At 39.9% G+C, this 19,101-nt stretch overlaps 1 protein-coding gene across 1 annotated transcript in view; it reads right to left on the minus strand.

The window, feature by feature from the left end:
* Window positions 1-19,101, minus strand: part of ATAD2B (ATPase family, AAA domain containing 2B) — a 119,422-nt gene that overhangs the window by 30,411 nt on the left and 69,910 nt on the right. Inside the window, exons 22-23 of the mRNA XM_006025400.3 lie at window positions 14,125-14,284; window positions 2,332-2,454 (exon numbers count right to left, since the gene is read on the minus strand). Of these exons, the coding sequence (XP_006025462.2) occupies window positions 2,332-2,454; window positions 14,125-14,284 (283 nt within the window). The remainder of the gene's footprint in view (window positions 1-2,331; window positions 2,455-14,124; window positions 14,285-19,101) is intronic.

Below are 19,101 nucleotides of genomic sequence, written 5' to 3' on the forward strand. Positions count from 1 at the left end.
GGGGGGGGAGGCGGGCAGCAGAGGACGGACAGACCCACCCATGCCAAATGCAGCCGCAGTCTGTGGCCCATGTGGTATTCAGCCCCGGGGTGCCCATAAGTTGGACAGCCTTAAGGTAAACCACTGAAAACACCAGAGGTCTGAAGACTAAATTACCTGAACTCCAAGCAGGACACTGGAGAAAATGTCTAACATCATCCTAGTACATATAAAAAGGAATATCACAGGGAACTTTAAAAGACTGTGTCAAGTTCTGGTGGCCACAATTCGGAAGGGTTATGCTGAAAAACCAGAAAGGGTTCCAACAGCCAGAAGAATTATCAATGTATTAGAAAATATGCCTCAATAGTAAAAGACATAAGGAGATTAATCTATAAAGTTATCAAAGAGAAGTAAGGTTAAGAGGTGAATTGATCACAGTCTGGAAGTCCCTATTATATATTTATTATTATTATATTTTATTTTACGTATTATTTTATTAAATGTTATTATTTATTAGATTGTGAGGAACACAATCTAATAACATCTAATGGAGATAGGAAAAACAGATTTCTAAAGACAGGCCTTTTTACACAAAACAATTAATCACTGAAACAACTCAAAGGAATGAAGTAGATTCTCCAGAACTTCAAATCAAGCTCGGGTGGTGTCCTAAACTTCATGATCAGTTTTGGGTAAGCTGTCTCATGAAGCGGGTCAAGTTGGATGAACAAAATGATCCCTTCTAGCCTTATAATCTCTGAATCATTCTTAAGTAATATTCATGACAAATTAAGAATTAATTTTATTTACTTTAGATTTCAGGGTCTTTTTGAATGGGCTTTTTGAAATCTCCACATCTAAAATGTAGAGTCATAGAAAGTTAGGGTTGGAAGGGACCTCAGGAAGACATCTAGTCCAATCCCATGCTCAATGCAGGACCAGCACCAACTAGATCATCCCAGCCAAAGCTTTGTCTAGCTGGGTTTTGAAAATCCCCAAGGACAGACCTTCCTCCACCTCTCTGGGTAACCTGTTCCAGTGTATTACTACCCTCCTAGTGAGAAAATTCTCTCTTATATCTAACCTAAAACTTCCCTAAAGTCACTGTAAGTAATTTTAATACCTTTCTTTGACTCGCAGTAGCACATCAAATATATTGCGATCGCTGTGAATTAAGGAGAAAATGGGCTCTTTTCCTTTGCTGGGTTTTTGGTTGTAGCTGTGTTCAACTAAGGACACAGGCAGGCAAGGTTCTCTGGGTAGATGCAATATCTTTTATTACACCAATTGAGTAGTTGGAAAAAAGTTCTTTGCAAGCTTTTGGCCACAATCACCCTTCTTCAAGCATAGGGAGTCTCTGCTGTTCTGAGATCTCCAAGGAATGAAAGAAGCTAAAAGTGTGACAGGATGTCAGTGAGAATGTAAATAGGTGGAAATTAGGAAAACAAAAGTGGGGGGGAACAAGGGGGGAAAATGGGAAAGGTAAATGGGGGAGATTCTACTGTACTTGAGTTTTCCAAGGTAGAAAAAAAGGCTAGTCTGTGAAAAAGACAAAAGCTGTAAATTAGGAAGACAAGGATAGAAGGTCATCCTGTCACACTTTTAGCTTCTTTCATTCCTTGGAGATCTCAGAACAGCAGACATTCCCTATGCTTGAAGAAGGGTGATTGTACCCAAAAGCTTGCAAAGAAATTTTCCAACTAGTCACTTGGTCTAATAAAAGACATCACACATCTATCTACCCAGAGAACCTCATCTGCCTCTCTTCCTTTGTGCACTAGGTACTTTGAGAAGCTAATGTTTAAAATGTTAAGAAACTGCTTCTTTGGCCATTGACAAATTTGTGAAGTTCTGATGTGGATCAATGTCCCTCATTATCATGTTCTGTGAGAGTGAAGACAGTGTGACCCCTCTCAAAACTCTGCACCCAATATGCTTTTCTTGAATCAGAGGCCAATGGCACAACCATCTGTGTATCTGCACTCTTACTGTCTGGGATTTGAATCAATAGTTTCAATAGCCAGGCTCTCTGCTCAGAATTTTTATTCCACTACATTTTAAGAAATCTTTTTGGTAGAGCACCAAGTGCACCATGACTTTATTTAATCTCTCCTTCTTGTACAGTTTTTAGCCAGGTACTGTGATGTTCCAAGGATTAATCATTCTATTATATTCAGTAATACTTTTTATGTCTTCTTCCACTGCTAGGTATTCTAGAAAACCCAATTTTCCTGTATAGCTACTTTAATTTTTCTATAAATTTATACTTTTTATTTTTTTCCATGTCTAGTTAAAATCTTTGTGATTACTTCGCATTGACACATACCTTTAGAAAAAATTAAATCATACCTCTTTTTCTTCTTGCTTCCTTGATTTCTTCACACATTTTATTAAATTCTGGATCCAACTCAGCAGCAATTATGGCATGTGCTGTATCCTTTAAGGTACAAGCTCTGTGTCTAATTATTTTATCTATAAAGCAAGTTAATATAAAATCTGTTAGTTTTACTTATGTTTACGGACATACTTTTGCCTCTATACATACTTTAGGAGCACATGTTTTTTCAGAAAGAAAGAGAAAAATGAAAGAAACGAAACAAATGTATGAAAATGAAGACAGGGAATGACCACACTGGATAAGAAAACCTGCATATCAAGTATATATCACAATTCAGCCCCTCTCCTGACTTTTAAATACTGTATTTACTCAAAGAGTGTACAAACCTCTTTCCCAAAAAATCAGCCCTACAAAACTGAGGTGCGGAGACACTAATTTCTAAGCAGAACTAAAGCACAGAGCTGCTGTAATGCCAAAAGCTGCTGCCAATTCACCAGCAGCTGAGAGAGGGTTAAAACTAGCTTTTGCCTGAAAGGGCCAGAGCTGGCTGAGGACAAACGAGTTGCTCCATGCCATCAGCTTCTGCCACAACTCTGGGGGAGAAACTTATTTTCTTCATTCTGCCTTCCTAAAACAAGGTATGCATCATATTTGGGGGCATGTGAGAAAATACACAACCTTCAGTATATGGACCGTATAAAAGTTCAAAAACGACTACTTAACAGTTGGACAATACAGCATTACGATGTAAAAATTACTACTTTGAGTTTATCAATGGTAGCATTTCTAACCAAATTAAAAAGAGCTGAATAGATTCATTTCTTACGAAGTTTTTAGATTTCATCCAGAAAGGAGCCTACAGAGACACTGTGGAATCCTAGAACCTCCATCACCAAAATTCCCAGCAAAATATCAGGAGTGGGGGGAAAAGCACTACTGCTTCACCCCAGCTCAAGGCAATGCAGAGTCCCAGAGGAAGAAAGGACATCCTGCAGCATCTCTCACTAGTCTGCCTACTACTCAATGAAGAAGGAAGCAATGGAAACAGTTTGGAGAGTGTTAACTAAAGTGTTACTGCTCTAGCTGCCTTAATGGAAATTTAATCAGAACTACTTTAAAAATCACAAGGGATTACTGAACTCTTACTCCTTCAAAAAATTTTATATAAATTATTTAATCCTAAATCCAATCTGTAAAAGCTTCAGGAGCCTGGTGTTGATAGTTAAGGCTTTTAGTAGTGTTCCATATCATTCATCCATTTCTGTGTCTCAGTCAACAGTTTTTTTGTTTTTAAAAAGAAAAAAAAACAACCTTGTACAGATCCAAAATTGTGTTTAAATTGTCTATTTTGCTCCTAATACTGACCGTTCTTTCCTTGGTGTCTGTGAGAATTTCTGCAATTTCATCAGTTTTGGGGGAATATGACGCTAAGAATTCCCCATGAGCCAAATTGGAGGCATAAGTATTAGGATCATAAGAACATTTCCCATGGGATTATTTGTTTCCACTAGTCTGAGATGTACAACAGAAAGTGTTCCAACACCAGCTAGTTCAAAAATGAATTGTGATGTAACAGTTAACACTGTAGGAATGAAGACCTGCAATATGGATTGTGCTTAACTCAGCCAAATACAACACTGTTTCTACCAAGTGATTTCTTTGCTTTTAATGCAAACATGTTAGGTTGCCAATAATCCATCTGGAATTACTATTTCTGGATGGTATCATTATTTCAAAAATAAAACATATAATGTACTGGTTAGTGCTTAAATTAGCACATCTGGCATAACAGGACACAATTTTGTGGACAGGGAATAAAATTCCTCAGATCCTAACGGCGCCATTATGTTAATATCTGCCAGGGACTAGAGTGGGATCCTATTCTACTTTGCTTGAGTCCCTAAAAAAAGTGAACCCAAGAGGTAGATAGGTACTCTTCATGCTTTTTCTGTCTTAACTGAAGGCTAAGATAATCCTGTGTTAGGCTAGGCGAAGGGGACCCTGTACACGATTTCAAGATGGGCAGTTCTTTTCCCCTTGTTCGATTTAGGCTCAAAGTGAGCCATGCTGAACCAGAAGTAATGCTTGATATTTTTTTCCCCTTCCCCTATTCAGTTTATTTGGAAAGACAGTTCAAACTTTCCATTCTGAATACTATACAGTATACTACTTACATTTATGCTGTGTAGTTTACAACTGAAAACTGTTTATTTCTTAAGTGTATTTGTTACATATATTCAGTTCTGATGATCAACAGGCCATGTTTTGATCTCGGTTCTACTGAGGCTCATTCACAAAGGTACTGAATTCAACTGATTTACTTTGAATTTACACTTCTCTACAGAAAGTAGAATTTAGTCCAACAATGAGTCTAAAACTAGATTTGAGAGAGGGAAGGAGAAGTAGGCAAAATTCTCAAAGCTTAAATATCTGTAGGAAGGGAGTGAAAAAAAGAGGCTCATAAATTCTGCATTATTTGCCCTAATTTGATAATTCATCATGTTTCGTTGAAAACACTGAAACATCCCCCAATCATATTTGCTTGAACAGAGCATGGGAAAACTCTAGGAAATTACATTCCCCTGGTGCAATTGCACTGCCATTTCAATGGACCGTATTACTTTCAGGCTGCTCTGTATGGTTTACTTTGTGCTTGTGTGGTTCTTATATAATGGAGATGATCCTTATACAATACACATTTAGTTGAACAGCTGGGCTGCCTTTGATTCAATCCAGGACTTTTTAATACTTATTTTGACCAAACACTGATGGGTTGGGTGATTACAGAGAAGATGGAGATGCGTTTTTCTCTGTGGCCATAGGGACAGGACTAGGAACAATGGCCTCCAGCTTTAGCAGGGAAAATTTTGGTTGGCAATTAGGATCTTTCTGACTATGAAGGTGATCAATCATTGAAACAGGCTAGCTAGAGAAGTTATGGAATGTCCATCCCTGGAAATTTTCCAGAGCAGATTGGACAGACACTTGGATGGGATGGTTTAGTCAGGGAATGATCCTGCCTTGAGCAGGGAGCTAGACTAGATGACCTCATGAGGTCCCTTCTAGCTCTCCTTTCCTATTATCCTATGATCATTATGATATTACAAAAATAGGCAAATTAATATTTTTGTGGAGAATGAGCAGGATGGAAACATCTATCCTGGTTTGAAGCATCATTATACCACTGAACTATACACAGTGGGAGTTTTATCATAAACCAGATTAATATATAGCAGTATTAAGGCCTAACAGTAAAAGAGCACAATGCACAAATCAATGGCAGAATATTAGTTTCCAAAAGAGAAAAATTACACCACAGTAACACAGCTCTTCTCAAGAAATTCTCTGACTGGATTCCTACTCTTGAGCCTTTATAGTCCGAGGTGAATAATAATTTCCCTATTAAAAGTTCCTAACTTTTTCTTGTATATCATACACAACTGCCATTCTTCCATGTCCTCTTGAACGTTCCACAGTAAAAGAAATGAGGGAGGAAAAAAAGGACATCTAACCTATAACCTACACTAGATTATTTTATAGTCTAGTGTCAGAAAAACAGAGAAAGAGAGCTTGGACTGCTGTCTGAGCCTGCTGCCTTGCTCATCTGAGCTGCTCTTACAAACTAATTCAGTACTTCAACCCTGCAACCAGAAACAATGAACAACAGAGTAAAATGGGAACAGTAGCATTCTTTAAAAAAAAAAAAAAAATCCAACCGAATTCAAAGAGGCAAGTGTGATGTGCCTAGCCTGAGAATGTGCACACTCAGAGATGTCTAGACAGATTACTGAATTAAAACCTAATACTGGAATGGCTAACAAACTATATGCTTTGAGAGCTTACTCAGAATGAAAATTATGTGCCGTTTCAGCAGTATTTTTATTCCTGTAGGACAATGCCTAGAAAAATGAGCAGAGAGAGATCTATAACAATTAAAGGGAATATGAAAAATAACTTGAAATTCACATAACTTAATTCCTACCCAAAACTACAATTAGCAAGGAACAGCTACATCTACTTCTGAACCAATAAATTAGCAAGCGTCCCAGTTTAACTGCTGGGAAGCAGTGGAAGAAAGACCATGGGAAATCCCTACAATGTCTCTGGGATGCCAGAGAACAGTATGCATTCCTACACAACAGAGAAGGCATCAGTGATGCAACTCTTTTATATGCAGTAGCTGTGTGAGCAGCAATTTTCTACTGGAATACAATGACTAGAGAAGCTGCCCTTTCAAAAAGACAATGACTGATGGACATTAATAAACTACCACGTCTTGGAAAAACAGTCACAGAAGGAAGAGTGCCTGAAACAACACAGCAACAGTCATACAACCATGGAGGGGCTTGGCCTGAAGCCACAATGTTCAAATAGAAACTGCCATCCATGATAAAAGAATGGATAAACAGTGTAACAAGCTGCAAGTAAAAGCAGCAAGCATCTTCCTGGAAAGCACATGTGATTATTGCCTCAGACTGCCCCTTTTGGCAACCTGGTTTCTTTCTGGTTTGTAGCCTGCATATGGTTTCAATGCACTAAAGGGACTTGATTCAGCAAAGTCTTAATGTTTTGTCCCCTTCCAGAGGAAAAAAAAAATCTGTTCAACCTCATTCTGGGTCAGAGCCCTACTTTCAACCTCAACTGCCATTTCAGACTTAATGTCACAAGAGGCAGAGAAGGAGACTTTCCCCCCCCATCCTTGCTGGATTCCTCATCTCAGGTCCCTAAGTGTGTACAGTTCTACCATCTAGCCGCAACCCAACACTGCAGTACACGTCTCGCACATTTTCCTTCTACAGTTGAGAGAGATTCTTGTTAAAAATCTTTTTGAGTTCTGCCTCTAAGGATGTCCCAGGCCGCCTTCACTGATCACAATGGAAAGCTATAACCCCCAATTCCACTTAACCAAGAATATCCTGTGGCACCCAGGTGTGATTTTAATATTAGCACACACAGTTACACTCAAACTGTCCGTAGTTAATCCACAAGAATTAAAAGATACCAACATGCAGACAGATATGGAAGCAATGAGATTTCTTGACTGCTCCTTTTTTGAGATTAATATAGCATTCTTTTGGTCTATAAAACTTTCTATCCAAAGTATAAAACTGCAAACAATTAGTGGCCATTATTAGACTGCAATTCAGTCTAATGAGGTCTGAAATGGTCACAGGCAAGTAGTGTCGAACCCCAATTACAAATAGGATATGTTCTCACAGAAAAAATGAGACCAATGACCAATGACTTAAAAAAAAAAAAAATAAAAAAAAAAATCACTATTTGTGATCTTGTTCATTCTTTGAAGAAATAAGAGGGAATGGATCTCTCCATTAGTGGAAGATCTTAAATACGGGACTAAAGGAAAAAACAATTTGGCTGCTCTTTAACAACTTACAGCCTGTCCTCCACTCCCTAGGTGTATCTGCATTACTGGCACAAAGAATAACAGTCAACAGCAAATATAATTCCCTGTTCTAAATTTTTTTACTCTACTATTTTATATTGATTCATTTAATGTATCTTTTGTAACATTCCCATGGTCTATTTTAATTTTGTTTAAATTGGCAGAATGTGTAATTTTATTGCATGCTTTTACTAAAAACCATAAATTATGTAATTTTATATAACATTAACAGCTTTTGCTAAAACAAGACAACAAGTATATAATAAACTACTACTACCATTAGTTCATCAAGGTTTCACTAAATTTAGCTAGTGAAATCTTACTTCAGTGTCTGAATTTTGCCAATGGCAACTCATACCCATGAATAAGATATGCGGTCATCCAATTCTCCACAGTCCCAAGAACAACACAACCTATACTTGGGGAGGCTGGGTTTTTTATGTACAATTTTACCTAACCAAATTTACCTGATGCAAATGACCTAGGAACAACTGCATTGCTGATGAGTTGCACCTTTATCCTAAGTTCCAATTTCCTTGAACAACACAACTAAGAAATAGTTATCTCTTTACCAGTAAGACATACCTGAGAACTCACTGGTGGTTTCTTAAGAGTTCATCAAAATAATCTCTTAAAATGTTGTAAATGAAATTCATAAAGTTTAAACATAAACAGATAAATATTAAAACTCCTTGAAGAAGGAAATAGGCAGACAAGGTCCTTTCGGTGAATATGGTATCTTTTATTAGACCAACTTAAATAGTTGGAAAACATTTCTAGCAAGCTTTTTGGTTTAAAAGCCCTTCGTCGAGCTGAGGAAGTCTCTGCCTGACAACAGACTTCCTCAGCCTGACGAAGGGTTTTTAAACCCGAAAGCTTGCTAAAAAATGTTTTCCAACTATTTAAGTTGGTCTAATAAAAGATATCATATTCGCCCAAAGAACCCTGTCTGCCTATGTCCTGAGACCAACTCGGCTATAACCCTTAAATAGGAAAGTCACCGAGAATATTAAAAGACGATGAGTTTCACTTTATCATGGAGCTTTTTAGACAGATACAAAATGCATCATCTGAAAAAGTGAAGTCTAGTTTCCATAGGCATTAACTAGCAGTAGCTCCAGAAGACAGATGGAAAAAAACAAGTGATGCTAAATCCTAGGCATCACAAGCTTAGACCACAAGGTACATAAACAAATTGCTTGAACACACCTTTGCATCAAGGACAGAAGACATTAATATCTGCTGCATGACATGAGCATTAAGGAACAGCAAGAGGCCAAGCACTAAAAACAAATGCACTAAAAAAATCATGATTAGATAGATGGTTGAAAGCATCTCTGAGAAACTGTGGTTATGGAACTTTTGCTCCTCCACAGTTACAAATGGTCAATCAGTTATTGGCACTAAAGAGCAAAGATTTGAAATGATAAGGACTGCAAATTATACAGAATGGAACAAATCCTTGTATAGCTGTATTGGCACAGGAGTCTACTGTACACCTATACAAATGACTAGGCTTCAGCACAAACAGCGATGGCTAAAAATGTGGTATATGGCATCAGTTTATCTGCAAGTGATGGTAGATATTGCAGCTATTCTAATGATGGGTGGTGCATTTGCTCTTCTGGATGTAAAAACCAACAGACCTGTAGGTCCTGCCCCAGTGGTCACAGGTGTATATGGTGTTAGCCTGTCAGTACAGTAGCCCCCGTGTAACAAGGAACCCTAGCCCTGTTACCAGAAGGCAGGTCGGCTCCTTTAAAACCAGAACTTTCTGGGCACAGAATGCTGGCAAGGTGAGGGTTAAAAGCTGAGCCAGGCCAGCTAGTCAGGTGACTGGAAGGGGGCAGGCCAGAACTGTAAAAACCCTGGGCTGGGCAGCAGTAAGGCCAGCAGCCAAAGGGGAAGGAGTGCGTATAAGAGCTCCATGGAGAAGCTTGGTGAGCGGTCCAAAGGCTGGAGGAAAGGAACTACTGAGGACCCCGGAGAAGCGGCAGCAACCCCAGGACTGTAGCCAACGGGGGGGAGCAGAAGCACGAACCCCTGAGTAAATGAAAGCTGGCATGCTGTCTTCTTTAATCATATTTTTTTTGGTGGTGGTTATAGCCCATGGACAGACTGTTTGTATTTTTTTGTTATTGAATAACACCAGTGATTTGGGTGAGGCAACTGCGGAAGGAGGAGGCCTCATTGGAGCCCCACTATAATGTGGGGACTCTGGCGCCAGTGTGGGTGCAGTATTCAGGGTGCACAGGCCCAGCGACAGAGAAGGCAATCCTAAAAGGCCAGGGTGGCCTGGTGCGCGACCATGGAGGGTTTTTTTTGGACTGGGACGGTGGAGTTTTGCAGCCGCTGCCTGGCTTCAAACTTAAGACGTGGCAGGTAAGTAGACAGCGGGACACAAGAAACCTTAAGGAAACTCCAAGGGTGCCCCACAAAGGGTGCAGATAACGCAAAAGATAGCAGTGGGGAGGGCGACCTGTTACACCCCGTTTCCTTTGGTCACGTTTCTATTGTAATTCAAGTGACTGTTTCTCATCATGATTGATAAGGGAGCACCAATTTGTCCCGTCTCCTGCCAAGGCCTCCAAAAGGTTTGGGTCGATTCCAAAAGCCTTCACATCCTGCTTACAGAGGTCTTTGAAGTACCTGATCTACCCTTTTCTCTCCATCTGCAATTTGCCCATACAGGATGTCCTTCAGGATGCACCCACCTTCCATCCTGTGAAGAATGACAAGCCAGCATAGGTACCACTGTTTGAGTAGTACAGTGACAGTTGGTAGGTTGGCTTTGGCAATGACCTCTGTATTGGTGATTCTGTCTTACCACTTGATGTCAAGGATGTGCCATAGGTGACATAGGTGGAAGCTATTCAGCTTTTCTTGATATGCATATGATGACCATGTCTCACTGTTATACCCAAGGACACTGAGGGAGCAAGCTTTGTACACAAGCAGCTTAGTTTTGATGAGTACTATATTGTTCTAGACTCATATGGACAACTTACTGAAAGTGGTAGTTGCCTTTCCAATGCACACATTTAGTTCTTCATCCAGTGATAAGCTGTCGCTCACTGTGGATCCAAGGTAGCAGAACTTGTTCACTGCCTTGAGAGCAGTGTTGTCAAGACTGATAGAGGGTGACTGGTGAACCCCCTGTCCTAGAACCACAGTCATCTTGATGCTGATGGTCAGGCCAAACATCCTGCAAGCCTGGGAGAGGTGAGTCATGAGTAGTTTCATAGTATTTGTAGTTGACCTTCTTCATAGGTGGCGAACGCAGCATTGTCAGCAAAAAGGAGCTCCCTAATAAGTATGTGCGTGACTTTTGTCTTGGCCTTTAGATGTGATAGACTGTAGAGTTTGTCATCTGATCCTGTGTGATGGTCTATGCCTTCCTCCAAGCCATCAAAAGCATAGTGCAGCTGCACAGAAAAGAAAATCCCAAAGAGTCTGGGCACCAGAACACAACCCTGCTTCACTCCACTCTTCATCCAAACAGGTCAGAGGTTGATCCATCAAACTGAATAGTGGCCTGCATGTTTTCATGAAAGGAGCATATCACGCTGAGTAATGTCGGGGGGAAGCCGATCTTTTACCAGTTCTGCTGACAGTATCAAAGGCTTTCATCAGGTCAAAAAATGCTACGTACAGTGGCTTATTTTCTCTGCATTTTTCTTGCAACTGGCATAAGAACAATATCATGTCCACTGTTGATCTCCCCACTCTGAATCCATACTGTCGTTGAGATGTCATCATCAAGTCACTGACCATCTACCATCAAACAAGAGGCTTCTCCTCCTAGGGGATTTTAATGCTCGAGTTGACCAAGATTCATGATCTGTGCCTATCTGTCTGGGACATCATGGCATCAGGAAGTGGACTTCTTCTTGCGCTCTACACCTGAAACCGCCTGTGTATCACTAACACTTACTTTGTGGATAAAGAGCATCTAAAAGCATCACGGAGACACCCATGATCTGGCCAATGGCATCGATCAGACCTTGTGATCACCAGGACAGACCTGCCCAGTGTACTACACACCTGCACTTATCAAAAACACAGATCGTGACACAAACCATCCCTTACTGTCAAAGTGAAAGTGATACCAAAGAGGCTGCACAGAGCCAAGCATAAGAGTCAGCCAAGAATTAACATACACAGCACAAAAGGCCAAAGCAAGTGCCTCAACTTTCAAAGGACCTTTGAGCCAGCTGTGTCTACAAAAGCAACAGCTACAAATGCTGAAGGAACTTGGAGTGGACTAAGAGCAGTCATCCAAGAACAGCCACAGAAGGATTTGGGGGGAAAAAATAGTCAAAGACTGGTTTGAGGCACACTCAAAAGAGATGCTACCACTTGTTGAAGCCAAGAACACAGCCTACCTGAAACACAACCGGAATCCAACAGAAAGTTGCACGGCTACGCTGAAGCGTGCCAGGGCAGTGGTACAGAAAACAGGCAGATGCTGCACAAACCAATACTGGACTGACCTATGTCAAGAGATGGTTTGCCTCGGACACAGGAAACCTGTGAGTTAAGTGACAGCCTGAAGAAAGCTCTTGGCCCAACTGTCACTAAAGTTGACCTCCTCAAGTCTCGAGACAGCAAAGTAAAAATCACTGACAAGAACAAGCAGATGTCACACTGGGTTGAACGTTACTTAAAGCTTTACTCCCATGAAACAGTATTTCAGAAGATGAATTAAATCAACTTTCAACTCTAAGTGTACTGGCACAGCTAGACAAAGAACCTACAGCCAGAGAACTCAGCAGAGCCATAGACTCTCTAGCAAGCGGAAAAGCACCAGAGGACGATGGCATCCCAGCTGAGATTCTCAAGTGCGGGAAGGCTAGCCTGCTACCACATCTTCATCAACTCCTAGTGCGCTGCTGGAAGGAAGGTCAAGTACCTTAGGACATGTGTGATGCTAACATCAACACTTGCTACAAGAACAAGGGAGACAAGGGTGACTGCAAGAGCCATAGGAGCATCTCTCTCCTGAGCGTCACAGGCAAGGCTTTTACCAGAGTCATCTTGAAACACTTGCAACAATTTGCAGACTGTCTATCCAGAGTCACAGCAACTAAAAATACAGTAATTGAAAAATCAACCTTCAAATGGACCAGTGCTCCAAAAACTGTCTGTAGCACAGAAAAATATGCCAGAAATACAGTGGGAAAATACTACTGGAAAGAATTTAGAGTACAGAAGGAAAAACATCCCATTGGGCAGGGAGATGCATGATTTCATTTGTATAAAAGATATTTTTGATATTTGTAAATTTAAAACTTGAGAGCTTTGGGAGTTCTCCCCTGTCTTAAACTAGTAGTTTAAAATCTAGAGCAGAAATAAATTCTTACGATGTCTAAAGAAAACTGTTGATTAAAAAGACGTATAACCATTTCAGAAACACATATGGTAAAAGAAAAATGTGGTTAATTAAACTAATCACAACTGGACCTTCCAAAGAAAGGAACGTTTTTTGCATTAATGAAAGCAGTTTTAATTCACTGTCCTTCATCTGCAGATGGGATCAGTTTTCCATGAATCACACATTCAGGACAAATCTATAAATGGGACATTTCTTTCTTCACTTTAACACATAACCAGCACTTTTGGAAGCTTTCAAATCAAATGCTTTGATTTGGAAGCATCCATCTTCCAAGCACACAATAATCCAGCCTCAACCAGTACAGAGGAAGCCATTTGCTATATCTGCAGGTGAACAGCTTTCAGGTTAATGTCACCCAGTGTTATTTTTTTAAATCCAGCTAATAGCACAGAATAACCTGCCATTAGATACAAATATAGATAAAGATGATATAGATATATAAATAGGTATAGATGCAAACCAAATTTTTCCTAATCAACTGGAATGGATCAAATTGGTCAAGATTAATTTTATTCGTTGCCTCCTCACCCTCCACACTAAAATGAAGAGTTCTTAATTTTGTGGATAAATTTGGTCCTCTGGAGGCAAAAACATTAACACATTAGCAATGCCAGATGCTGTAAGATTATCCACAACACCGTCAAGTTAAGAGATGTTTTTGTTATGTGGACAGAGATCCTCCATGAATCAAACAGTATCTACTCCATTCATTTCCACTTATAACCTACTCAGGTTTAGAATGCAATTATCTGAAATTAACATCAAGTACTTTACCTCTACTGCTCTTATAAAGTCCTGAACACTTACTTTATCACCTAGTTAATTTTCATTTAAATGTTTATTTTCCATTCAAGAGTCTCTTAAGAGATTAAAAGCATAGACTTTTCAGAAAAGCAACTGTTTCTATTTTATGCAGTTTATTTAGATGCCCAAATAATAAGCATTAATTTTACAAAACAACCAGGCTTTCAAATTTAGGTAAGTCAAAGTTAGCTATTTCCTTACCTCCAGGGTCTTTGTCTGGATTATACTCTAATGCATTACTACAGATGAGATCAATGTCTGTTAGGAAATCCTTGGCTGTTAGATAGTTGTGTTTATCAATTTTGGTTATTACTGTTGAAAGGTCCATTGGCTCTTTGATAACTTCAAGATAATCTGAAACCTATAAACAAACAGCATAGAGAAATGACACAGGACCTTATGCATTACTTCTGCATGCTGCCAATTTCACACTTTTTATACACATTTATCCAGCAGGTTTAGCAATAATTACCAAATGCATAAATTTAACATTTTAATTATTTCCATTTTCAACCCAGATGTAATAAATTATAAACAGACTCAATAAAATCATAGTGTTCTGCAGAAAATTTAATTTATTGTTCCTTCAGAGATTCACTAATGCATCTAATTTTCAAGGAAGTTCAAGTTAAATATTTAAGATAATCAAAGTCCTTTTATATTCCATACACAAACAACATTTTTAACTTTGCCCTGGAAATGAATAATAGTACACCTATAACAAACCTCAACGTAAAAGTGTGAAGGCCTTTTAATGTCCACTTTGTAAACAGGCCTTTTTTTTTTTGACTAACTAGTTAAACTGTCAACCTTTAAAACCTGTTTCAGCAAAACATCTGAAATAAAAATCTGTAAATAGTAATTTATGTAGTGAAAGATCTACAGTTGGGCCTTAAAACAAGGTGTTCTCAAAGGGCTTTGTGTGTCTGTGGAGTTCACTGTGCACATAGGGCAGGAGATACTGGATTCCTACAGCCTTCAGGGCACACTGAAGGGTGTTTAGTTAAATTTGTGGCTTTATGAGGAAAGTGTCGTTGGCAAATGAAGATGCCAGAAGAACTAAATAAACAGTTTCACAGAAATAGCCAAATACATATTGCTTACTCTTTATTTTAATTAAAAACAAGCGTAGGCACAAGTGCTTCAATGTAGTTAATATTACAATCCATTAAAATATAGGTAATCTGAGTGTTTACGTAGCCTTGAGTATATTAAAATCACCTATATGTTACTGTGCTTTTTACCAAAAAATAAAACATTACATGTTCAGGTCAAATGCAATGACTCTGAAGGACTTGTTTTTTTATTAAAAAAAAAAAAAAAGGAAATATTTTTAGAAGCTCCTATAAAAACGTATCATAATATAAACCTTATATCGAGATTGTACTTCAATGGTATACTTTTATTTTATTTTGAACAATGGCTAAAAATGACAACATGTGTCTCAATCTGTTTCATCTCCCCATGTATAAACCAGTAAGTGTACAAGTAGAATGATTTCTCTTAGAGGCCCTGCTAATTCATCCTGAGATCTGAAAGTCAAGCTCAACTTTTTCTGACATGTATATCATCACTAATAAGAAAGGAAGTCATTTGAAACTGCAAATGTTGTTGGTGCACAAGCCAAAAAACCCACATTCATATAGCCCTTATCACATAGCAGCATTCTCTCCACAATGTAAATAGGAGTCAAATGAATTTGGCATACTAGAAAACAGGACTCTGAAAATATACAAGGACCAGTTCTGTTAAGTAAACAAAAAATGGTCAGATCAAGTTGGGACAATTCTTAGAGCTGTCAAAGCTTTGGCTTTGGCAAGTGATTAGATCACATTTGTGGGTTTTTTTAATCTATTTCATGTCCATAAAATAATGATGGTAATTCTTCCTTTCTTATACCATATCCTGTTTTATCTATTTAAGCTGTAAATAAAACAAAATCTCATGTACACACAGAGCCCTATATAACAATGAAGCTATTAAGCACTACCATCATAAAATAATTAAAGCAAGCTATTTTTCTGACCATAAACAGTGTAAACTGGTCATTATAAAAAGAACTTTCAGTTAAGAAAACCACTCAAACTGGAAGTTGAGTGAAGACTGGATGTTGCCCTCCATAAGCACCTGTTAACTTGGTATGCAACTGGAAGTACAGTTCTACTCCAAAAAAGGATACTAAATATGATATAGTAGGGGTCCCATGCTTGTTTCAAAGACTCCCCAAACAAACAACTGAAGTTTGAAAACAAACATTTTAATTTAACCTTCAGCCCAACAGTGTTATCCTTCAACCTAACCATTAAATGGAGACTTTTTCTCCTCCACACACTAGCTAACAGGTAATAGATAACCTGTAAGCAGACCTGTAGGTTTGCAGGCCAAATCCTATGGTCTAAAAGTGCCCTGAGGACATGGATGCCTTCAACAGGACTTCACAGATGTAAATGACTAAAACTTAACCAGGTTGAAGTGTTGGTGTAGATGTGATGGTGAAGGAAATACTCAGGCAAGATCATTTTGGTGATATTTTTCTTCGACCAACTAGATAGTGGGACAAATTTTAGGCAAGCTTTGGGACATAAAGGCCACATCAAGATGAGTGCCGCCATGAGGTACGGGGCACTGCAGACGTGTCTGCGGCACCACATACCACATGTTCAGTTGTTCTCAGCACTGCAAGGGAGGAGCACAAAGGGGTTTTTTTACCCCCATAAAGCAAAAAAAACGAAGCAGTGAACATGGACACTGTGTGCCCTGCCCAAAGGTGGAGCCTGGCTAGCTGGAGCCACAGTCCACTGCCAGCCACGCTCCGTGCAACAGAATCACCATTGCTGCAGCCCCAGGAGACCCCCAGCACCCCAGGTAAGGCTGCTAGGGCCAGCCCAGTGCTCCCCTACCCCACCCAGGTTAATTTGCCACATACCAAAGCACACGTGGCATGGGCATTCCCCAGTGACAACTAGCAGCAGCACAAGGGAGCACATAAAAAGTGGAAACAGGGAGAGATCACCAAAGATGAATATACCTCCTCTGCTCGTGCTTGTAGGGAGGCAGTTAGACGGGCCAAAACTGCTGTCGTGGAAACACACGCAGCATACTTTTGGGTCAGGTCAGCAGAAGCTTTTATTTAAAAGAAACTACAGCTGTAGGGGGGACTCCAAAGTGACATGGATTTCCCAAGCACTTGGAAGGGGTCCCCCCCCCAAGAGCAAAATCAGGAGGCTTATATACTTTTTAACAGTTGCTTACAACTCACGTGATCATATAGTGAAATTAGCATGAAAAGCGGCTATAACATTACTTCATTATTTCTTTGCTGTAATCAGGATGGGAACTAATGGGGGAGGCGAGGTTAGTTCACAAACCTCCTTCTTGCACCTGCAAATCAGAGTTGTACATACTTTTTGCTATCTTCAAGGCCGCGGTGAGCGAAGCAGTTGCAGAGGAGTTACAAAGAACAAACACTTTCTCTTATCTGTTCTACTATACAGAGCCAGCAATTCTCCACAAAGCGGTTATGTCATCTTATAACTAAAATAGTCAAAGTTTAAGGCATATATTTTTTCTGATTCCACAGTCCCCCCACTTTGAGACTATTTAGTCTCACTTTAGCCTTAAATTTTTATTCTCATGAGCCCCTCTATTTCATCATGCAGCCTTTCATGTTTTCTTTCAATCTGCTCACACTTTTGTAATACCATTATTCTAGACTCTGCTGTGGGTTTTCTTGCCTTGCTAAAGCTTCTCCTGCTGGCTTTCACGCAGCAGAGGATCAGTTGCACTAAGACATAAAACATTATCAGAACTATCAAGACAAACAATATTCCATACAGGATTTTCTTGCCAAGGGCCCCGAAATCTGGGAGCCAGGAGGTTAGCCAAGACCACATTTCCTTTAGACCCCAGTCAGTATTCTCTGAGGCCACTTGATGTAAGACCCTTAACTGACTTCGGATTTTACGAATGTCAGTTTCAATTCGCATGTCCTGATTGACATAGACACAACAGGTGGAGTTTACTAAGGCACATACTCCTCCCTGGGATACCAATAGGTAATCTAGGGCTACGCGGTGTTGTATAGTTACTTGTGAGATCTGGGAGATCTCTTCTTGCAGAGCCTGAATTGCATCCGCAGTGGCATTTCCCATAGCTTCCATTGTGGCTGAAATGTTAATTATGGCTAGTTCCAATTCTCTTACTCCAAGCCACGGTATGAAGGTTCTCACAAATTGATGGAACCCTGTGTTTCTGGTAGCTAAGGGGTTAACCGCCCTTTTCATGTGATGGTTGAAATTTTTTACTTGTTCCAGATATATTGTACTATGCATTTCAAAACCAGGGATAACACGTCCAAGAGTGCATGCCCCCACCCAATTCCAGGGCAAGATTTTATGAGCCCTGTTTCCGCAGAGCCAGTAAAGGCCTGGGGCAGAAAGGGTACTCAAATCTCGACAGGTGTTGTGCCATATCCGGCACTTTCGATTAATATGCATCGTATAGGACGGACCACGTTCAGCTGTTATCCTGCTGGACCGAGATATATTACAAGAAGTAAAATTGGAGTCAATGTAAAATTCCGATCTGTTTGCAATGAGAGCAACATGAGGTTCCTTAGAAAAGTTGTAGACCATGAATCCTGTACAATTGAGAGAGGGTACATTACCCAACAGGATTCCACTGGTGCTATTGGGGCTATAATCTAGAGTAGTTAGGCAATGAGGGTAGTGTCCTACAGGTGTGGCTTTATTATAAGCTCCGGTGTTGTTGGATCTGTAACAGAAAGGCGCCTCTACTCTTGGGGAGATTATCCAGTTAGCAGGGGCGGCCCTCCATTCTTTAGGAGCGGACCGATGGGCAGCTAACGAGTAGTGTCTAACGAAGCCGCCGTTTATTGTTCCCCATTGCCGGAGGGATATTGGTACTCCGATCATTGGGATTCCTTGTTGTAGGTGCGCTGGGCTGTGAGAGCATATCCAGCAGTCACTTTTATTTCCAGCTTGAGCCACCGTACGGGAGATCTGCAAGTACAAATTTTTCTCCCACCCCCCTTGGGTGATACTGAGATACCCAAGTGTGATATATAAGGATATCAGTGCCATTTTTAGATACAGGAGGGACAAAGAATTTTAACAACAAACATAACCAGCACCAGTAAGAAAAAGAACACTATCAGCC

The sequence above is a fragment of the Alligator sinensis genome, unplaced genomic scaffold, assembly GCF_000455745.1.
Source record: "Alligator sinensis unplaced genomic scaffold, ASM45574v1 scaffold780_1, whole genome shotgun sequence".
In the NCBI taxonomy this organism is placed as follows: Eukaryota; Metazoa; Chordata; order Crocodylia; family Alligatoridae; genus Alligator; species Alligator sinensis.